The sequence below is a fragment of the Melanerpes formicivorus genome, unplaced genomic scaffold (assembly GCF_026170545.1).
Source record: "Melanerpes formicivorus ecotype bairdi unplaced genomic scaffold, bMelFor1.0.p_v2 SCAF_21, whole genome shotgun sequence".
NCBI lineage: Eukaryota > Metazoa > Chordata > Aves > Piciformes > Picidae > Melanerpes > Melanerpes formicivorus.
In genome coordinates this window covers 12,627,940-12,650,877 of record NW_027142373.1, presented here as the reverse complement: position 1 = coordinate 12,650,877, position 22,938 = coordinate 12,627,940, and the positions used below count along the sequence as shown (strand labels likewise).

Sequence of the window (22,938 nt, the reverse complement as noted above, 5' to 3'; positions counted from 1 at the left end):
TGTTCATTTGATGATCCCTGGTGACAGGAAAGACATTCACATTCTGGAGTGAGTCCAGTGGAGAGCTTCCAGCATAGGTAGCAGCAAATGACGTATGAGGAGAGTCTGAAAGGGTAGGGTCCATCCACTCTGGAGACCAAATAAATGTGCTTGACTCGTTGCTTTCTTCAACACAAAGTGAGTAGTTATTCAGAGAAAAAAGGGCCAGACCCTTGGATGTGCAGGGTGAAGGGATGGTGGACAGCAGACACATGTTGCAGCAAAAGAAATGGTTATAATGTGTTAGAAAAAGATGATTCACCATCAGAGTGGTCAAATGTTAAACAGGTAAAGGAGATAAGGAAGATAATCAAAACCTCACTGGAAAAAACTTATTCTGGGTACCTTGATCCAACATTTGTCCTGCATGGCACAGGAAGGTGGAACAAAGAACCGCCTGAGGTTCTTCCCAAGTTGCACAGTCTGTGATGCTGTTTAAGTTTTTTGACAAAGGTTGTGACTCATTTGGGCACACATCTGTTCCTCACAGTGCTCTCTATCTGCTCCTCACAGTGCTCTCTATCTGCTCCTCACAGTGCTCTCTGCAGACAAGATCCTCCATAAAGTGCAGCCATGTCGACAGACGCCGAGATGGCCATCTTTGGGGAGGCTGCTCCTTACCTCCGCAAGTCAGAGAAAGAGAGAATTGCAGCCCAGAACAAGCCCTTTGATGCCAAGACATCTGTCTTTGTGGTGCATGCAAAGGAGTCCTTTGTGAAAGGGACAGTCCAGAGCAAGGACGGAGGGAAGGTCACCGTCAAGACTGAAGGTGGAGAGGTTGGTAAAATGCAAGACTGACAAACAGCATTTAATTCCCCCTCTGAGATCTCCAGTGACACAGGTGTATCTTTCCTTCCTCTGACAGAGCCTCTCTGTGAAGGAAGATCAAATCTTCCCCATGAACCCTCCCAAGTACGATAAGATTGAGGACATGGCCATGATGACCCACCTGCACGAACCCGCAGTGCTGTACAACCTCAAAGAGCGTTATGCAGCCTGGATGATCTACGTAAGTAGCAGCAGCAGTCTGCCTTTGGGTGCCAGCAGCATCTGCTGTGCCAGGCTGAGGGGAAGCCAACCTGCTGTCTCCCTTCCCCACAGACCTACTCGGGTCTCTTCTGTGTCACTGTCAACCCCTACAAGTGGCTGCCGGTGTACAACCCGGAGGTGGTGTTGGCCTACCGAGGCAAGAAGCGCCAGGAGGCTCCTCCACACATCTTCTCCATCTCAGACAATGCCTATCAGTTCATGCTGACTGGTGAGTGGCTCTCAGATCCCTCCAGAAACACTTGAAATGGAACCACAGAGTTTCCCTGATTAGCACACCATTAGTCACAGCATCGATTGCTATCAATTGGAACAGAGTTCTTTCACATCAATATCTCTCAAGAGCAAGTTCCAGAGTCTGTGTGTCAGGAAAACCATAAACCAAATGGAGCAGTGCAAGGAGTCTGCTGATGTCTGTAATGAAAAGTGAAAGTGAACAGGGCAGAGATCTACCTGTGATGTGGAAATTCTGTCCATGATGTGAAGTTAATTCATCAAAGAGCTACAGGAAACATTCAGATTTGTCTTAGGAAAACCATGACAGGAAAAAGTGAGGAAGAATTAGGGACCCAGGCTCTGGGTCCCTTTGCTGTGGATCCTTACACTCTTTTTCTCTTCTGCTTTAAATACAGCCTGTGTAGCAGAAAATGAAGTCAACCTAGAAACAATGTCTTGTATGCAGGAAATAAAAGGGCATGTGGTACAGTAGGGAAGCAGCACGTGGCTGCAAGGGCTGTCACTGTTCATGGAAAACAATCAGTTTGCAAATAAATGAATTTTTAAAAAGTGTTACTGGTAAGCAAAGGAAATTGCTTGCGGACTTTTTTCTTGTCACAATTTGCCCTTCCTGCATAAATTTTCAGGCTATTGGTATTCTTCATTTACAAAGCCTTTTTGTTTCTGTCTCTCACAGATCGGGAGAACCAGTCCATCCTGATCACGTAGGTACCCTCCCTGCTTGGGTCCCTGCAGGGCTGCCCAGTGCCAGGGGACCTCCTGCCTGACCCCAGGCTCTCTGCTTCTCCCTTTGCTTTGGCAGTGGAGAATCCGGTGCAGGCAAGACTGTGAACACCAAGCGTGTCATCCAGTACTTTGCAACAATTGCAGCCAGTGGGGAGAAGAAGAAGGAGGAGCAGACATCAGGCAAGATGCAGGTAAATTAAGAGATCGTGGCTGGAACTGATGCTTTTCTCTGTTCTTGCTATGATTTCTGCAAAGGATAACCACTGATGACCATCCTGCAGGGCACGCTTGAGGATCAAATCATCAGCGCCAACCCCCTGCTGGAGGCCTTTGGCAACGCCAAGACTGTGAGGAACGACAACTCCTCTCGCTTTGTGAGTTGTTGATCAGGGAAGCTGACATTTATAGGTGAACAAGGGTGTCAGAACAGGAGCTGTTCCTTCTGAAGTGTCATGGTTGGATGACTCTATTCATCAGACCAGTACTTTCCTCATATTTTTTGTCAACTAAAACCAATCTACCTCATTTATCATTTACACTACCCAAATGCACCTTTACAGCATCCCTATATGATTAAAAGTTATTTCTCTATATTCATAAGTTTGAACTGAAGCATAGATGACCTAATAAAAGGCTTGTTTGTGGTTTTATTGTTCCTCTGCAATCAGGATTATGTACCAAATAATAGTAACTTGGCACAGAAATTTACCTCAGCGTTGCCAGTTTTGCTTTTTTAAAGAAAATTAAGAAAAATAATCAAAAAAACCTCCTGTGTCTAAAATCTGTCCTCTGTGGAGAAGGAAAGGCTGCACAGTGAAATTTCAAAATCTCTTTCTTTCTCTTCTTCCTTTGAAGGGCAAATTCATCAGAATCCACTTTGGGGCCACAGGCAAACTGGCTTCTGCTGACATTGAAACTTGTAAGACACCGCCATTCCTTTCTTCCTTTCCACCTCAGTGTACTTTCTAAGGCCTAACTCTGTCCTACCCTCCTTGCCAGATCTGCTGGAGAAGTCCAGAGTCACTTTCCAGCTCAAGGCGGAAAGAAGCTACCACATATTCTATCAGATCATGTCCAACAAGAAGCCAGAGCTAATTGGTAGGAAGTATTACAAATTGTTTGACAGACTCTGAATATGTTTAACATTTATCTTTGTCCTTAAGGCCAGATATGTCCCATTCCTCTTTACAGACATGCTCCTTATCACCACCAACCCATATGACTACCAGTTTGTGAGTCAGGGTGAGATCACTGTTGCCAGCATTAATGACCAGGAGGAGCTGATGGCTACAGATGTAAGTAACACAGAAGATAGTGGCAAAAGTTCCTTTTGATGTCCCAGAGATTTATTTGACTCATTCTGTTGTCAGAGTGCCATTGATATCCTGGGCTTTGCCGCTGATGAGAAGACAGCCATCTACAAGCTGACAGGGGCTGTCATGCACTACGGGAACCTGAAGTTCAAGCAGAAGCAGCGTGAGGAGCAGGCAGAGCCTGATGGCACAGAAGGTACTAATCTAAAACCCCTAATAACAACCAGCTACTTAGCTGGCAGTTGGCAGTCAAGTATCTTGCTGCAAATTGCAAAGGCATAAATCTCAGCTTCCATAATGCATAATACAGAATACTTTCAATTTCCCTTCGAGCTACCACAGGACTGCAGTGCTGAAACCTACAGCTACTTCTTAGAGGACATCCAGTTTTGACGGTCACTTCTCCTGGGTCACTGTCTCCCTCTCTCTTTGTGTATAGTTGCTGACAAGGCTGCCTACCTGATGGGTCTGAATTCAGCAGACCTGCTCAAGGCCCTCTGCTACCCTCGAGTCAAGGTTGGAAATGAGTATGTGACCAAAGGTCAAACCGTGCAGCAGGTAACAGCCAGTTAGTGATGGTGAACCTCTGCCTTGATTTACTCTCTTGCTTTGGGTGCTATTTTCCTTCTGCTGCCTTCTTCTTTGGTTTAGGTGAACAACTCAGTTGGTGCCCTGGCAAAGGCTGTCTATGAGAAGATGTTCCTCTGGATGGTTGTTCGCATCAACCAGCAGCTGGACACCAAGCAGCCCAGGCAGTACTTCATTGGTGTGCTGGACATTGCTGGCTTTGAGATCTTTGATGTAAGTAGCACAGAAATGACAGTAAAATACTGAAAAGGAAATTAGGGCTCAAGAAATTCTGGAGAATTCTGGTGGGGTTTTCTTAACCTTCCCATTTGCCTGCAATTTCAGACCAAGTTTGGTATTTTTTGAATAAGTGTAGTTTTAATTTCCTGGAAATATTTTCATTCCTAGAATTTGCCCCTGCTGTTTCTCCAGCAGAATCCATGAGCTTCGGTGTCTCTCCATGTAATGGCTTTGTTTATCAGGAACATTGTGTTCAGCAAGAGTAGGGAAGTGGCTGAATCCCTGTACTAGGCACTGGTGAGGCCGCAGCTCAAACCTTGAGATCGTTTGGGACCCTCACTCCAAAAAGAACATCAAAGGGCTGGAGCAGGTCCATAGAAGGGCAACAGGGCTAGGGAGGGACAGCTGAGGAACCTGGGGGTGTTTGGCCTGGAGAAGAGGAAGCTGGGAGGACACCTCATTGCTCTCTACAGCTCGCTGAAAGGAGGTTGCAGTGGGGTGGGGTTTGGGTTCTTCTGCCTAGTATCAGGTGACAGCATGAAAATAAATTGCCTGAAATTGTGCCAGGTGAGGGTTAGGTTGGAGATGAGGAAAAATGTCTTTGCTGCAAGAGTGGTCAGGGATTGGCACAGGCTGCCCAGGGAGGTGGTGGAGTCCCCATGCCTGGAGGTGTTCAAGAAATGTGTGGCCATGGCACTCGGGCCATGGTTTAGTGGCCATGGTGGTGTTGGGTTGATGGTTGGACTCAATGATCTTAAAGGTTCTTTTTGCATAATTAAAGTTGCTTTTTGCTTAATTAGCACAAATGCTGTAGCTTTTCAACAGTTAGAGCTTAGTATTTAAAAAGTGTGCTGACTAACAGCATGTAAATACTACAGACACAACATTGTGGAGTGTGGGAAGAGAGAGGCAGTCTGGAGTCCCACAAATATTGTTTCAAGGCTTTGGAAAGAGACAGCAATATATATCATTTGCTTCTGAAGAGCAGGGGATGATTCCCACAGAGAGAATGGTTTGGCTGCCTTTAGGGCAGAGAAAGGAATTCTGCAGATGTTTGGAGAAGGTTCCTGAGTCCAAGCCTGGAGTGGCAAACAGAGGAGATGTCCAACCTTTCTGTAAGGGCAATGGAAAAATCTACACAATATGAGAGAAAAGAGTGACATAAATTGCACCTTGATAGAGATAAGAGCACAAAATAATTTTGGATCTTGATTTAAAAATCCATTATCTCTGTAAACAGGCATCAAAGAGCCCAACACCCCCCCAATTTATTTAAAAATAGCTAATGGAATGTTTTAACATTGAAAAGGATCTTTGTTTTACCTGAGCACGGCTGCATGGGATTCCGAGTGCACAGGAGAAAGCTCTACAGACAGTTCTTCATCTTGAGAATGAGTAAAACCTCTTTCCTGAACAGTTCAACAGCCTGGAGCAGCTGTGCATCAACTTCACCAACGAGAAACTGCAACAGTTCTTCAACCACCACATGTTCGTGCTGGAGCAGGAGGAGTACAAGAAGGAAGGCATTGAGTGGGAGTTCATTGACTTTGGCATGGACCTGGCTGCCTGCATTGAGCTCATTGAGAAGGTAAGTTGATTACATTTCAGGTTTTGTGATTTCTTCTTGTTGTGGGTTTAAGACTAACCATAGAGTTGAAAAGTCCTCCAAGGCACTAGACAGATACAGGGAATTGCAACCTTTTGTTATTTGATCCCATAAGCCCTGCATCCACTACATAAACTGGTTGCAGAGTCAAATCCTCCCTTTTCTGCCTCTCTCTCTCTTATTCTTGTGATGTGGTGGAGGTTTGCATCCTGGCTCGTCCTGGGCAAAGCCTGCTTGGTGGCACAGCCATTAGGCTTGGCATGGTGGGGTGGGGAGCCTGGTGGGGGGCACTGAAGCCTGGGTTGTTGGAAGGCTTTGGGCTTGATGAGCTGGTTGTAAGATGAAATGTGAATTTGGGTGTTTCACTTCCATCTAAATAGTCTATCAATTTAAATTTCCAACACTACTTGGAGTGCTTTTATTTTACTCCCTCTGGGAGGGGTAAAATATATTTTCTGTCTGCTCTAAAACTAAACGAAGACATTTCTTTGTGACAGAACTCTAGGATGTTCAGCCTTGTTTTTTTCCTGGCCTTAATGCTTCATGAACTTAAGTTTATAAACAGTTTATGTTCCTGGCTATTTGAATTCAGCAAGTACATTTTCATTTCAAATGTTGTGTGAATTCAGGAGGTAATTTCCAAGGAGCTTTGTGAATAGGGTACAAATAAGTACCTGCAGGTTTATCCTGCAGGTCCTGCATCTGGGTTGGGGCAATCGCAAGCACTGATGGGCTGGTGCAGGGACAGGGACTGGCTTGAAAGCAGCCCTGAAGAAAAGACCTTGGGGGTCCTGGTGGATGAGAAGCTCAACATGAGACAGCAGTGAGCACTTGTAGCCCAAAGAGCCAAGCAGAGCCTGGGCTGAATCAAGAGAAGCATAGCCAGGAGGGCCAGGGAGGTGATTTTCCCCCTCTACTCTGCTCTGCTAAGACCTCACCTGCAGCACTGTGTCCAGTTCTAGAGCCTCTACTACAGGAAGGATCTGGAGGTGCTGGAAGGTGTCCAGAGAAGGATGAGCAGAGGCCTGGAGCTGCTCTGCTATGAGGACAGACTGAGGGAGTTGGGGCTGTGCAGTCTGGAGAGAAGAATGCTCTGAGGAGACCTAACTGTGGCCTTCCAGTATCTGCAGGGGGCTACAAGAAAGCTGGGGAGGGACTTTTGAGGGTTTCAGGGAGTGACAGGACTGGGGGGAATGCAGCAAAACTAGAAGTGGGGAGATTCAGATTGGATGTTAGAAGCTGTTACCCATGAGGGTGGTGAGAGACTGGCACAGGTTGCCCAGGGAGGTAATGGAAGCTTCACCCCTGGAGGTGTTTGCAGCCAGGCTGGATGTGGCTGTGAGCAACCTGCTGTAGTGTGAGGTGTCCCTGCCCATGGCAGGGGGGTTGGAACTCAATGAGCCTTTAGGTCCCTTCTAACCTTGACAATTCTGTGATTCTATGATTCTCTCCACTAACTACATTATTCTGCATTCTTAAAAAAACTGACTGCAACTTTGTTTGCTTGGCAGTAGATGAACTGCTGAGATCACATTATCCGATGGCAAGGATTCCCTCTAGGTGTCTTTTCTACTCTACAAAAATGAAATACTCTTTCTTTCTTTCTTTTTTTAGCAATCCAGACACAATTTTCAATAGGATGATTATGATTTCAGTACTAATACTGTGGCTTCCGAAACAACTTTCCTAAGTGTCCAAGTTTTGAGCCATGAGCTGCCCAGGACAAGAGGACAGAAAATTATTTCACTCCTTTCTCAAGGAGTAAAAATAACAATTGCTCCCCACTGGTTGGCTGTTTAAATGGAAATTCTATTTACAAATATATACAACAGGTATTCTGGTAGGAAGAAGACATTTGCAAACTAGGCTCAGTCCTTCAGCTGTGCCTAGCAGACCAAAACTTCCAGAGCCTTCCAGAAACCTTCATCACCCTTAGCCTCAGCAGGGCCAAGAGCAGCCACACTGCCCCCTGAGCAGTGGTGCAGCTCCAATTTCCCTGCCAGCTAAGGCCCTCTCCTCCACATAAGATGAGAGAGGGAGAGGGAGAGGTTGGGAGAGGTTTGGAGAGGAGAGGTTTGGAGAGGAGAGGTTCAGAGAGTTTCGGAGAGGAGAGGTTCGGAGAGGAGAGTTTCAGAGAGGAGAGGAGAGGACGAGGAAAAAAGAAATCAGTTGCACACCCTCCTTAAATAGTGAGATACTGGAAAAGGGAATAGAATAACAAATTTCAATATCCTGGGACAAATTGTCCATCCCCCTAGAACCTCTCTAGCTTCAGAAGGACTGTAACTTTATGGTTTTGTAAAGGCACTGAGCCTCAAAACCATAACAGTAAGTAAAATTGTAGATGTATATTGATAAAGGGACCTGATGATTAGGGATAAATAAAATCATCACTGTGAGCTGACACTGCAACATCCTCTTGTATGGGAAGGAAAACCCAGGGATATCTCATCTGAAGTAAATTGTTAGGATGCAGCTAAAAGAACCTGTTGGACTGCTGAACCAAGCTTAGTTTTAGTAAGGCATCTTCATCCATACAAATGTACCTTGGGAAAGCATTAGTGCAAAAAACAACCCCCAACAACCCTGCTTTTGATTCTTCAGAGTTTATGAACAAAATGCTGTGTGATTATTGTGACACTCTCTGTTCTGAAACCTCAGGTTCAGGCACAAATTCTTATTTTGTCTCAAGCTGCATGTGAACAACTTAACAAAGTTTTAATCCATTTTGATCCAAAAAAAGAAATCAATCCACACCTCAGTCACCTATGCCTTACTGCAGTCTCTATCTGAAGGCAGATCTGTATTTTATCACTGTTATTATTTTACCTCTCCCAGCCCATGGGCATCTTCTCCATCCTGGAAGAGGAGTGCATGTTCCCCAAGGCAACTGACACCTCTTTCAAGAACAAGCTCTATGACCAGCATCTGGGCAAGTCCAACAACTTCCAGAAGCCTAAACCTGGCAAAGGCAAGGCTGAGGCTCACTTCTCCCTGGTGCACTATGCTGGCACTGTGGACTACAACATCACTGGCTGGCTGGAGAAGAACAAGGACCCTCTGAACGAAACTGTCATTGGGTTGTACCAGAAATCGTCTGTGAAGACTCTGGCCTTGCTCTTTGCCTCTGCTGGTGGAGAGGAAGGTCAGCTCTGTCAAATGTCATCTCTCTGGTGTGCAGTGGCTCTGCAAAACTGTAGAATCATACATAGGCTTCACTGACATTAATGTTTCATTATCTTCACTTTATCAGAGGCTAGTGGTGGTGGAGGTGGTGGTGGCAAGAAAGGTGGCAAGAAGAAGGGTTCCTCTTTCCAGACTGTCTCAGCTCTTTTCCGGGTAAATGAACACTTTTAGCATTTTCACCTATGCAAATTACAATTAAACTGCACGTTCCACTCACTTAGGCTTAGTAAAGCACCAAACACCTTTCATTGAGATCCACAGTTAAAAAAACCTACACCAGTCTCAAGGAATGAAAACTGACTCTGTAAGGTTCTAAACTCACTTTTAAGCAAGAATTTACTCATAAAACTATGAAGTCCCCACCCCATATCACTCATTGAGTTCATGGCAGCTACTTTTCTTATCCTGGGAGTTGCTGTTCAGTGTTCAGAATCAGAGTGAATAGAGGGACAGACTGAGGTGTTACCAGCTGGGTGCATATCCATTGACAGACCTATTATGACAAGTTCAAAGCACATAGAGTTAGTTTTTCCATATTTCATACAAATGCTTACTGAGTCCTGTTCCCACAGGAGAACCTGAACAAGCTGATGACCAACCTACGGAGCACTCACCCCCACTTCGTCCGTTGCATCATCCCAAATGAAACAAAAACCCCTGGTAAGATGTTCAAGCAGAAAGAGAACTCCCTCTGGTGCAGTCCTTGGCCTCTGCACTGGACACTGTGGCATTGCCTTGTGCTCTGAATTGCTAGGTGCCATGGAGCACGAGCTGGTGCTGCACCAGCTGCGCTGTAACGGCGTGCTGGAAGGGATCCGCATCTGCAGGAAGGGATTCCCCAGCAGAGTCCTCTATGCTGACTTCAAACAAAGGTGAGAGCTATGAAATGATGTCTTGTGCTGATTGACCGTAGCTCATCACACTACTCTGCCAGTGTCTCAGTGTAGATGGAGTCGTGACAGAGCTGCACCAGCCAGTGATGACAAGACAGGAAAATGCAGTTTGGGAAGTGGCTACAACAGATTCTCAGACTAAAATTGCAAGCTCAGATAGAGTCCTTTGGCCACTGGATCTGCTGCACATTGCAGGGGGAGGTGCCAATGTTCCTCCATAGGAAAAGATTGGACTGAAATGGCTGGAGATCAGTGTCCTCTTTTCAGCTATGGTGGATCACCTTCAAGACAACAGAAGTTATCAGATTAAGACTTCATTATCAGGGTTTCTCTAAAGAAGGAGGACATTCCAGCTTCCTCAGCCTTACTCTGCTCTTGTTGGCTACAGTTAATTTCACTACACTCTACAGCCTGATGACTTGAGATTCACTCCAATTTCCCACAGGTACAAGGTGCTGAACGCCAGTGCCATCCCAGAGGGACAGTTCATTGACAGCAAGAAGGCTTCTGAGAAGCTTCTTGGGTCAATCGATGTGGACCACACCCAGTACAAATTTGGCCACACCAAGGTACAAACCCTCCTTGACTCACTCTCTGTGTGCCTGTGCTGTGCTCTGCCTGGCAGTCAGGTGCTGCAATGTTCTCTTTCTCAAGGTGTTCTTCAAAGCTGGGCTGATAGGTCTCCTGGAGGAGATGAGGGATGAGAAGCTGGCACAGCTCATCACCCGCACACAGGCCATGTGCAGAGGCTTCCTGGCAAGAGTGGAGTACCAGAGAATGGTGGAGAGAAGGTAAACATTGCTCATCTTCAGTCAAGTCACTGTACTTGGGGGGAAGGAGCTGGCACTTGACACATGGAAAATATTCATTTGAATTCTGCTTCAGGGAGTCCATCTTCTGCATCCAGTACAACGTTAGGTCCTTCATGAACGTCAAGCACTGGCCCTGGATGAAGCTCTTCTTCAAGATCAAGCCCTTGCTGAAGAGTGCAGAGTCTGAGAAGGAGATGGCCAACATGAAGGAGGAGTTTGAGAAAACCAAGGAAGAGCTTGCAAAGTCTGAGGCCAAGAGGAAGGAGCTGGAGGAGAAAATGGTTTCTTTGACAAAGGAGAAAAATGACCTGCAGCTCCAAGTGCAATCTGTGAGTTAATCACCATTTATTTCTCACTAGAAAAACATCCTGTTCATCTAGACAGCTCTTTTGCAAGCAGAAGGTCAGACTACAGATGACCAGGTGTCATTCCTTTTTACTGAAGTATGCATCATCCTGGCTGTGAAGCTCTAGAAAGTGGTATCTCAAAGTGGTATCTCACAGTACCAGGGTGACACAGGGAGCTGCAGTGTTCTTGCTTTCTGAGGAAGTAACCATCTATAGCTAGCCAAGATGAAATGCTCAGGACATAGACCTGAACCCCCCCACTCCCTTTCAGCAGGTGAGTCCTGCAGGCAGCATTTCTGTCTCACCAGGGTTCCTTAATTTTGGATAGTAAATACAGCCTAGAATTCATGATTGAAAATTCAGCCACTCAATGACTTATGGATTATTGTTCACTCAGGAAGGGGGACATATGACTTTAAATTTCTCCTCAGTCTAAAAGGACTGCTGAGCTCCTGATTCTGCTCAAAAGTCTCCTCTCCAGGGATGTTCTATGGTGCTTTACTGTGCACAAGAGCAGTCAATGTTCCCTAGGAAGATTAAAAGGAACAGGCAGATTCCACCTGACACAGGAAGGTGTTGGATCTCCTTTTTGAAATGGCTGAGTCCTGCTTTAATCAATAACCCTTAAGTGCAAAATGTCTGTACCAAACCAGCTCCAGGCCCCAATTAGGCAGTCCCAGGCCCCAGTTAGGTAACCTCAGGCCTAATTGGCAGCATTGCCAAGGCTGACAGCAGGCCTCAGTCCCCAGCCAAGAGAAGTAAGACCCTGGGAGTCCTTCCCAAGAGGAGAGAGGGAGGGGAAAAATTGATTTTGCAACCAGTTTATGGGTATGCAGGACTTACGGCTATGAGACACATCTTCCAGTCCAACTCCTGGACACTCTAGCCCCTCTGGAGGTCTGTAACTTTGCGGTTCATAAAGGCACCCACAGCCTCAAACTGCCACACAGACACAGATTCTGATCTTCCTACTTACAATGGTATCTGGCAATTAAACTCATTGAGGACAAAGCCACTCAAATGAAATCCCAAGTAGAGATTCCAAGAAGGAATATAAAGCTGGCTGAAGTCAGCACTGAAAGCTCCAGACATACAGTCTGGAAATATGAAGAATCTGCACACTTCAAAAAGCCAAAGCCACTGCAGTGTGCACAGGACTTGCAAGGAATGTAGAAGAATAATCTTCTTCTTTTTCTCTAATACTTTTTCTCTTGAGAGAAATCCCCACATAAACCTGGGTTCAACATCAGTTAAAAAAGAGAAGCCACCAATTGCTCTCTGTAAAGCAAAGATCCTGTAACTCCTTTCCACTGAAAAATTAGGGACAGAGACAGTGACTGTTCTGCGATGCCTGTAAGAGCAGGAGCTACAAATCCAGAGAAATACTATTGAAAGGGTCAAGAACAATTGAAGGTGTTGAAGTGCACTCATAACTATATCCAGGCAGAAAAACTGGCAGCACTGTTCACCTTTTGAGTGGAAGGGGATTTAAGACGAGGTTTTCACATAGGCCAGAGTAGTAAGATAAGAGATATTGAAGACAAACTTTTGAATGTTTTAGACAAACAAAATCTGTCTCCCAACCAGGAAGCTGATGCTTTGGCTGATGCTGAGGAGAGGTGTGACCAGCTCATCAAAACCAAAATCCAGCTGGAAGCCAAAATTAAAGAGGTGACCGAAAGGGCTGAGGATGAGGAGGAAATTAATGCTGAGCTGACAGCCAAGAAGAGAAAACTGGAGGATGAGTGCTCAGAGCTCAAGAAAGATATTGATGACCTGGAGTTAACACTGGCCAAGGTGGAGAAGGAAAAGCATGCCACTGAGAACAAGGTATGAGGCAGGAGGGGTCACCCACAACTCAGAAAGGAGCACTGTGCTCTTCCAGGGCTTCTATACTTTACACTTCCTTTATTCACACCTCTCCCTTCTTCTCAAAGGTGAAAAACCTGACAGAGGAGATGGCAGCCCTGGACGAGACCATTGCCAAGCTGACAAAAGAGAAGAAAGCTCTCCAAGAGGCTCATCAGCAGACACTGGATGACCTGCAGGCAGAAGAGGACAAAGTCAACACTCTGACCAAGGCTAAAATCAAGCTGGAGCAGCAAGTGGATGATGTAAGCACCCAGGCAAAGAGCAAGAAGAGGACAGGTGTGGAGTTGGAGCTGTGTGGCAGAGCACTGATGGCCTTCTTGTCTTTAGCTGGAAGGGTCCCTGGAGCAAGAGAAGAAACTGCGCATGGACCTGGAGAGAGCCAAAAGGAAACTGGAAGGAGACCTGAAGATGAACCAGGATTCCATCATGGATCTGGAAAATGATAAGCAGCAGCTGGAAGAGAAACTGAAGAAGTAAGTGAGGCTGTGGGGCAACTGAGCACTCTGCTGCTGAACTTGTCTGTTTCCTTTGGGCTCTAATATGGTTTGCTTTGCCCAAAGGAAAGACTTTGAGATCAGCCAGATCCAGGGCAAGATTGAGGATGAACAAGCCCTGGGCATGCAATTGCAGAAGAAGATCAAGGAGCTGCAGGCAAGTCTCTGTTGCTTCTTCTCTTTCACCTAGACTCAGGTCAGGCAGGAGAAGGCCATGGGTGTGAAGGGTCTCTTGTGTTCCCCAGGCTCGCATTGAGGAGCTGGAGGAGGAAATTGAGGCTGAGCGAACCTCTCGGGCAAAAGCAGAGAAGCATCGAGCTGACCTCTCCCGGGAGCTGGAGGAGATCAGTGAGCGCCTGGAAGAGGCAGGAGGAGCTACATCAGCTCAGATTGAGATGAACAAGAAGCGTGAGGCAGAGTTCCAGAAGATGCGCCGGGACCTGGAGGAGGCCACGCTGCAGCACGAGGCCACGGCTGCCGCCCTGCGGAAGAAGCACGCAGACAGCACCGCTGAGCTTGGGGAGCAGATCGACAACCTGCAGAGGGTGAAGCAGAAGCTGGAGAAGGAGAAGAGTGAGCTGAAGATGGAGATTGATGACCTGGCCAGTAACATGGAGTCTGTCTCCAAAGCCAAGGTACACAAATACCTTACTGGCTCATTGACCCCATGGAGCCCGACACAAACTCTTGCACCTGCTGTCATTAAGAGTTTGGCCAATAACTTCTCTCCTTCTGTTTGTTGACTCCCAGGCAAACCTGGAGAAGATGTGCCGCACCCTGGAAGATCAGCTGAGCGAGATCAAGACAAAGGAAGAAGAACATCAGCGCATGATCAATGACCTCAATGCTCAGAGAGCTCGTCTGCAAACAGAGTCAGGTGAGACATGGACAGCTCTGATGTGCAAATGAACAATGTCAGAGAGGGAATGCAGAAGTTACCCTTCTGGGCTGATGGTTTGAGCACCAGGCTTTGGATCCCCTAATGAGAAATGCACGAGATGAGATCACAAAGTTCTGCAGGCTCTGCAGACTCTGTGGTTTTACAGCCTGAGTGTCGCCCCTCCTGTCCCCCATGGCACTCAAGGCTGTGTGTCTGCCAACTCTCCCAGGTGAATATTCACGCCAGGTGGAGGAGAAGGATGCTTTGATTTCTCAGTTGTCAAGAGGCAAGCAGGCATTCACCCAGCAGATTGAGGAACTCAAGAGGCACCTGGAGGAAGAGATCAAGGTGAGAAGGATTTCCAAATTTCATAGTACCCATTGGATTCCTGCTGTCAAGGAGGAGCTTCAGAAACAACTGAAATTACAGAGCCAACAAGATGAGAACCACGCTGGCAATGCAGCAGAGGACTTCCCACACTGCCTTTGGTGACCCTTACATGCAGCCTGTTGATGACTACTTCTGCTGCTTCCTGCCTCTTCCTTTCCCACTCAGGAACTTGCCATCTTTCTCAGAGAAGAATGATCCAGTGTCTGTCAGCATTCCACTCAGCACATTTCCCAGGGTATCTCCATTCTCTCTCTACTATTTCCTCTCAGGCCAAGAACGCCCTGGCCCACGCCCTGCAGTCTGCTCGCCACGACTGTGACTTGCTCCGGGAACAATATGAGGAGGAGCAGGAGGCCAAGGGGGAGCTGCAGCGAGCCCTGTCCAAGGCCAACAGTGAAGTGGCTCAGTGGAGAACCAAATACGAGACGGACGCCATTCAGCGCACGGAGGAGCTGGAGGAGGCCAAGTACGGGGGGAAGGTGGAGCAGGCTGGAGGGGCCAAGAATGGAAACTTGAGGAGACCACTGGGATGTTGTCAGGAAGAAGTCAATGCTCTGCTTTGGGGTGGGATGCCAGGAAGAGAAAATGTAACTGAGAGCAGGGATCAAAGGGAAAAGGCAGAAGCAGCAAAGATTTTCAGAAACAGAACAGTAGAGAGAGCCTTGTGTGTGCAGCACAGTGCTCATGAAGGCCTGGGGCCAGGCACAGAAATGCAGTGGTTGGCTGGGAGACATCCTGCACCTCTATGCAAACAGTCACCACATGCAGCTAGGCAGCTAAGGGCACTCTTCTGAAAAACATACTGGCTACAGACACTTTTGCCTTCTCACCTGGAACTCTGCTCACCACCCACAGGAAGAAGCTGGCACAGCGCCTGCAGGATGCAGAGGAACATGTTGAAGCTGTCAATGCCAAATGTGCCTCTCTGGAAAAGACAAAGCAGAGGCTGCAGAATGAAGTGGAGGACCTGATGATTGATGTGGAGAGATCAAATGCTGCTTGTGCAGCTCTGGACAAGAAGCAGAGGAACTTTGACAAGGTCTTTTGGGCTCCAGTTCCAGGGCAGAGCATGTCCTCCTGACCAGCACAGCCATACTCACATCCCATTTCTCTTCAGATCCTGGCAGAATGGAAGCAGAAGTATGAGGAAACACAGGCTGAGCTGGAAGCCTCCCAGAAGGAGTCTCGCTCTCTCAGCACAGAGCTGTTCAAGATGAAGAATGCCTATGAGGAGTCCTTGGACCACCTGGAAACGCTCAAGCGGGAGAACAAGAACTTGCAGCGTAAGTGCCTGGCCCTCTGATCCTGGATGGGCTTTTTCATAAGCTTGGCAGAGGCTTTCCCATGCTACTCTCTTGCTTAACCATGCCATTGGTCTTTGCTCCCACAGAGGAGATTTCTGAACTCACGGAGCAGATTGCTGAGGGAGGAAAGGCAATTCATGAGCTGGAGAAGGTCAAGAAGCAGATTGAGCAGGAGAAATCTGAACTCCAGGCTGCTCTGGAGGAAGCTGAGGTACATGCTGCTAATTGTTGTTTTCCAAAAAGAATTACTGTGGAATACTTTGAGAGATTAAAAGAACAGGAAAGTCAAGGCCTGTTTTCACATCCCCCAGTTGAATACAGTCCTGTTTCTCAGTGTAGGTCAATTGCAAAAGAACAGCTGGAAGTAAAATAATGACACAACATATTTCTTTTATTCAGGCCTCCCTGGAACATGAAGAGGGGAAGATCCTGCACCTCCAGCTTGAGCTCAACCAGGTGAAGGCTGAGATTGACAGGAAGATAGCAGAGAAAGATGAGGAGATCGACCAGATGAAGAGAAACCACCACCGAGTGGTGGACTCCATGCAGAGCACTCTGGATGCTGAGATCAGGAGCAGGAATGAAGCCCTGAGGCTGAAGAAGAAGATGGAAGGAGACCTGAATGAAATGGAGATCCAGCTGAGCCATGCCAACAGAGTGGCTGCAGAGGCACAGAAGAACCTGAGGAACACACAGGGGGTGCTCAAGGTGTGGCAAAACAAAAAAGGTGCTTACTGGATCCTGACTCAGCTAAATATTTCCCAGTTGTACAATTCTGTCACTTCAATACTGATCTGAAAGAGGAAATAAAAAAAAAAGTAATTAGAAGAGGAAAAATGCACCTTACAATCCATCTTGTCTCTCTTTCCAGGATACCCAGATCCACCTGGATGATGCTCTCAGGACTCAGGAGGACCTGAAGGAGCAGGTGGCCATGGTGGAGCGCAGAGCAAACCTGCTGCAGGCTGAAATTGAGGAACTAAGGGCAGCCCTGGAGCAAACAGAGCGGTCGAGGAAATTGGCTGAGCAGGAGCTGATAGATGCAACTGAGAGAGTTCAGCTTCTGCACACTCAGGTAAGTTCTAGTCTTAAACATGGATCATATCTACAGATGTATGAGAACTGAAATAATAGTCATAGAGTCATAGAGTCATCCAGGCTGGAAAAGACCTTGTAAATCAGCCAGTCCAGCCATTTCACCCACTCCACCAAGTCTGTCACTACACCACATCCTCTAGCACCAGACCTAGATGGCTTTTAAATATGTCCAGGGATGGCAATCCAACCACCTCCCCGGCAGCCTGTTCCAGTGCCTGACAACACTTTCCTTCGTTTTTTTTTTGTCTAATGTGCAGTCTAAACCTCACCAACACAACTTGGGGCCATCCCCTCTCATTCTACCGTTAGCTACTTGTGAGAAAAGACCAGTGCCTGTCTCTTATGAAGGTCTCACCTGCTCTGCCCCTCCCACCCCTGTCTTTCCGCTCAGGGGCCTGGGTGACTGGGGAACAACTACTTCTACTGCTAAAGCCTGAGGCAAAGGCAGCATTAGTACTTCAAGACTTTTCCTTATCCTTTGTCATTGTTACCCCCTGTATACCATAAAGCTGAAGGTTCTGCCCACTCCTTCTGTTGTTAATGTGTTTACAGAAACATTTTTTGTTGTCTCTATCAGCAGTAGGTAGGCTGAGTTCTAACTGGGCTTTGGCCCTCCCAATTTTCTCCCCATGTAACCTCACCACATCTTTGTAGTCCTCATGAGTGGCCTGCCCCCTATTCAGGGGCCACAATCTCTTCTCTTCTTGCTGAGTTCCAGCCAAAGCTCTTTATTCAGCCAGGCTGTCTTCTTCCCTGCTGTCTTGTCTATTGGCACATGGGCACAACCTGCTCCTGGGTCTTTAAGGTTTCCTCCCTGAAGTATGTCCAACCTTCCTGGACTCCTTTACCCTTGAGAACTGCTTCCCAAGGGTCTGCCTTCTGGAAGTCCAAGGTAGCAGTTTGGCTAACCCCTCTCTTGACTTCCCCAAGACAGAAAAAAATCTATCATTTTATCATCATTTTATGATCACTATGCCCCAGACAACCTCGAACCATCACTTCCCCCACAAGTCCTGCTCTGTTCACAAGGAGCAAGTCCAGGAGAGCACTTTCCCCTGTTGGTTCCTTCACCAGGTGCATCAGGGAATTATCCTCTGCACACACCAGGAGCCCTCGGAACTATTCTCTCTCTGCTGTGTTGTATTTCCAGCAGACAACTGGGAAGTTGAAATCCCCTGATAGGACAAGGGGGAGTGATTGTGGAACCTCTCCCAACTGCTCACAGAATATTCTGTCCAACTCGTCATTCTGGTTGGGTAGTCAAAAACAAACTCCCACCACAATATCAGCTTTGTTGGCCTTCCTCCTGATCTTTACCCACAGGGACTCACCTTCATCATCACTCTAATTAATCTGTAGGCATTCATATGTATTCCTAATACAGAGGGCCACCCTACCTCCTCCTTTTCCATTCCTATCCCTTCTGAAAACTTGCTGGTCGTTGATTGCAACACTCCAGCTGTGTGAGACATCTCACCATGTTCCTGTGATGGCAACTATATCATAGTTTTCCTGTTGCACAATGGCCTCCAAATTCTCCTGTTTATTGCCCATGCTGCATTTCAGCCAGGTTTATTATCCTGCCACTTTTGGGGGGGAGACAAGCCCTAAATCCTACCTCACCATGCTCAGACACTTCTGTAGTTATCAACCTACCACTACCCTTCATGTCTTCACTACCAAATCCTCCACTGAGACAACAGACTGCAAGTCCTTGTTAGCACTTTTACCCATAATCACTGGCATGCTGCTCACAGGCACCACTCTAGGAATCATGGTTTCATCCCAAGGGGCAATGGATATAAACTACAGCACATGAGGTTCCACCTCAACATGAAGAGGAACTTCTTCATTATGAGGGTCACAGAGCACTGGAACAGGCTGCCCAGGGAGGTTGTGGAGTGTCCTTCTCTGGAGCCTTCCAAGACCCATCTGGATGTGTTCCTGTGTGACCTGTGCTGGATTCTACGGTCCTGCTCTGGCAGGAGGTTGGACTCAATGATCTTTGGAGATCCCTTCCAACCCCTTACATCCTATGAGCTTGTGAACCCCAAGCCCCTTCAAACCTAGTTTAAAGCCTTTAATGAGGCCTGCTAACTGTTGTCCCAAGATCCTTCTTCCCCTTCAGCTTAGGCTTTCCCCACCTGTGCATGCCTGGTGTCCTGCACTTTAGCCCACTGTCAAAGAAACCAGGATTGCTGTGGTGGCTCCAGCTACGGAGCCCTGCATTAACAGACTGAATTTGTCTGTTTATTCCACTGTCACTGCCTGCAACTGGGAGAAGAGACAAAAAGATAACCTGCACTCCTGAGTTACCACCTGTCCCAGGGTGCAAAAGTATCTTTTGATTGTTTTTAGACTACCAGTCACAGCCTGCTCCCCACCCATGTGTAAGATAAATAAGGGACAGGAATCTGAGTGCTGTACTAAACCAGGGAGATTCCTGAGTGATGTGCTTTCCAGGCCTCTGGGAAGACAACACACAACCTTGTTGGGAGGCTCCACCTGGCATATTGGACCCTCTGTTCCCCTAAAGGAGGAGTCACCTACAACTATAACGAAGTCACCTACAACTATAACCTTTCTTTTCTTCCTCTTGGATGATGTTGTACAAGGGGTGGTAGACCTTTTTGACTGGGGACAAAAATCATCAGGTCTGTTTTCCTTTTATAACAGCTTTATATCTCTGAGTCTTCAGCAATATACCATTCTCAATTATCAGCAGGGCATATTTTTCATTATAATACACTAATGAAACTATATAAAAAATCAATTGTTTTGTTTTTTTTTCTAAATACAAAACCCCACAGTATAAAAACAGTGCATTTTTGTTCAACAGAACACCAGCTTGATCAACACCAAGAAGAAGCTGGAAACAGACATTGCCCAAATCCAGGGAGAAATGGAGGATACCATCCAGGAAGCCAGAAACGCTGAAGAGAAGGCCAAGAAGGCCATCACTGATGTGAGTTGGGGACTCCTTTTGGTGCTGGTTGTGGATGAATTCTGACCCAAAGTGTCTCCAGCACCAAAATGGCTTTGACCCTTTGCTCACCTCAGGCAGCCATGATGGCAGAAGAGCTGAAGAAGGAGCAGGACACCAGTGCCCACCTGGAGAGGATGAAGAAGAACCTGGACCAGACAGTGAAGGACCTGCAGCACCGTCTGGATGAGGCTGAGCAGCTGGCCCTGAAGGGAGGCAGGAAGCAAATCCAGAAGCTGGAGGCTAGAGTACGTAGTAGAGCTGGGATTGGTGTGTGAGTGAGGAGATCCTTTGGAGAGGTGTGAGGGAAGCTGCAAAGTTGGGCTTGTCCTTGCAGGTGCGAGAGCTGGAAGGGGAGGTGGATGCTGAGCAGAAGCGCAGCGCTGAAGCCGTGAAGGGTGTGCGCAAGTACGAGAGGAGGGTGAAGGAGCTGACCTACCAGGTAAGGCAGGAGACACCCTTGGCCTGACAGGCACAGGAAGCCAAAGCTTTCACAGGAAGTCCAAGGCCAAAATGTAACTTTGTGTTTTGGATAAAGCAATAATTCTAACTCTTTCCTCTTTGCTCACTGCTTCAGTCTGAGGAAGACAGGAAGAACATTCTGAGGCTGCAGGATCTGGTGGACAAGCTGCAGATGAAGGTCAAATCCTACAAGAGACAATCTGAGGAGGCTGTAAGTATTGCTCAAAGAATGGGCAAGCTCTGCTTTCTGTGGGTGTCACAATGGTGCAGAAGAGAGGAATATCAGAAATTTAAAACATGTCAGTGATTAATAATGGATGGTGTCAGGGTCTTTAGTATCCAGATAAACCACCCTGATACCTCAGCACCAAAACAGTGGGAGCAGAAACACACACAAAAGGAAATCCAAGGGACCACATTTGCTCCTCAAGAGTGACACAGCCCTGCTGAAGCTTGTCACAGTGGGTTCCTGAATAGGGAGGATGAGGAGGTCTGTGGGAGGCTTCCATGTCAGCAGTGGTGAGTGGGGAATGGAGGTCTGGGCCTGCCCCCAAGGGAAGAGCTTCAGCCATGCAAGGCCAAGTGGCAGCAGGAATGAAGCCTTTGCCCTGGGCCCCTCCCCACCGACTCCCTCTCCCCGCACAGGAGGAGCTGTCCAATGTCAACCTCTCCAAGTTCCGCAAGATCCAGCACGAGCTGGAGGAAGCCGAGGAGAGAGCTGACATTGCAGAGTCGCAGGTCAACAAGCTCCGCGCCAAGAGCCGCGAGTTCCACAGCACGAAGATAGGAGAGGAGGAATGAAGCTGTCACGAGGCAGCAAAGTGCCCTGAGGGCTGCACAGAATGTGAACCTCTCAGGCACCTTCCCATGCAATGAGACTTTGTAACCGTGTGAATGTCCAGAGAATAAAGACTGTAGATTCTTTGCACACACCCCAGGAGCAGTGCCTTTTGTTCTTATCATGCAGGCCTGTGGTTACATAAGATTTTTCATGTTTTCAAACTATAATTTTCAGGAGTAAGCTCCAGAAATTAATTTATTGTCTGGACCAAGATCCAGAAATTGGACCCTGACAGATACAGCCATCCGAGCAAACCAAAGTTGTGGAACTACACTACAGAGCTTCCCAGCAATGGATTTGCAATTTAAGGTTAGAATTAATCACTATACACAGAGAAATTGTGAGCCAATGTTTTGCAAGGTTTACAACTACACAAATCAAGAGGATCTGATTTTGATTATCTAAAACTGGAAAGGAAGACAGCTGAGGAAACACGACAGCACAGAAGAAGTGTTGAGGTCTGACACTCTGAGAATACAGGCAAAAAGTAACAATGGCCACTCCACACTGCCAAACAGCGCCAAACAGTGACCAGGGAACACTTCAAGAAGCTGTGAAGTTGCTGGGAAAGGGAGCTGGAGCTGCAGGAAAGAAGCCTTTTGTGCTGAGCACAGCAGCCAGAGTGTTTACAGCAACAGCAGCCAGGATTAGGAGGATCTCTGCCTCCCAGGCACACTGAAGTTTGCACCCCAGAAATTCTCCCATGTTCTAACCAAATATGGGAGTACTTTGCTAGGCAGCAGCTAAATATATTGAAGGCAAAGGTGACACCATGTGCTGACTCTTGTGGCACTGTAAGTGATGCTCTTGAGACAAGACAGCATCTTTAGGTGTGAAGCTGTGAAAGTTGCACCAGTGCCAGCAGCATCTGGGCACCAAAGAAGGGCAAGCACCCCTCTTGCCCCAGAGTGCTCCCAATTCTTTCTTCACACACTAAACTTCTCTTGCCTCACCTCCAGAGGAAGCAGAAGGACTTTGTTGGTACTAAACAAGCAAAATACCTCAAACTAATGATACCAAAGGCACAGCTTAACTCCAAAGTCAGTCCATGGCATCTGTGCCTCAGTAAAAGCCTGCAGAAGCTTTTCTAGCTCCATGGGTCCTTCTGTGCTCCTGCTGACTGACTGGCAAACACCACAGCAACTCTGGGGACTGTGTTTGGATGCTGAGAATCCCTCAGGCAACATTACAATGGCATCCAGGACAGCCAAGCTGTCCTGACTGTGCAAGCACCATGATGCACTTGAAGCATTTGGAAAGGTTTGGGCTCTTCTCTCACCTGTAAGAAGTAACAGCTTGAGAATCTGCTTGCTCCTAACTGCTGAGATGATGAAAGGTAACACTGCAGGTTGCTTAAATAACAACATCTTGGTCTGATGATCTGCTTCAAAGTGCATGTGTGGGAAACAGAGTCAAGTCTCACACTTTGCACTGGGCTGGCCACTGGCCCTCCTGAAAAGCTTTCTTGGAGCCTTCTTGGAGTCAGAGTGGAATATTAACGGGAAGAGTGAGGAAAAGTGATTTCTCCTTAGCCTGTGACTTGCTGACTTAGCTGGGGCACAGGAGTCACTTTGCATTGACACCCTATTTCTGGAGTCAGA

General features: G+C 47.2%; 1 protein-coding gene across 1 annotated transcript; it reads left to right on the top strand.

Moving 5' to 3' along the window:
• The first annotated feature begins 597 nt into the window (after nt 1-597).
• LOC137447759 (myosin-1B-like) lies at nt 598-21,420 on the top strand. Its single transcript, XM_068151633.1, has 38 exons — nt 598-816; nt 905-1,048; nt 1,141-1,297; nt 2,000-2,027; nt 2,126-2,240; nt 2,331-2,423; nt 2,905-2,968; nt 3,049-3,147; nt 3,241-3,344; nt 3,420-3,558; nt 3,802-3,920; nt 4,014-4,163; nt 5,587-5,757; nt 8,614-8,920; nt 9,029-9,114; nt 9,534-9,621; nt 9,716-9,833; nt 10,300-10,423; nt 10,509-10,645; nt 10,740-10,995; nt 12,601-12,843; nt 12,951-13,127; nt 13,213-13,358; nt 13,446-13,536; nt 13,625-14,014; nt 14,130-14,256; nt 14,489-14,607; nt 14,919-15,115; nt 15,505-15,688; nt 15,767-15,932; nt 16,040-16,164; nt 16,353-16,661; nt 16,825-17,028; nt 19,891-20,016; nt 20,112-20,282; nt 20,372-20,476; nt 20,612-20,707; nt 21,142-21,420. Exons 1-38 carry the CDS (start codon nt 613-615, stop codon nt 21,295-21,297), a joined length of 5,835 nt encoding a protein of 1,944 aa, XP_068007734.1. The 5' UTR covers nt 598-612; the 3' UTR covers nt 21,298-21,420.
• Nucleotides 21,421-22,938: the final 1,518 nt, after the last annotated feature.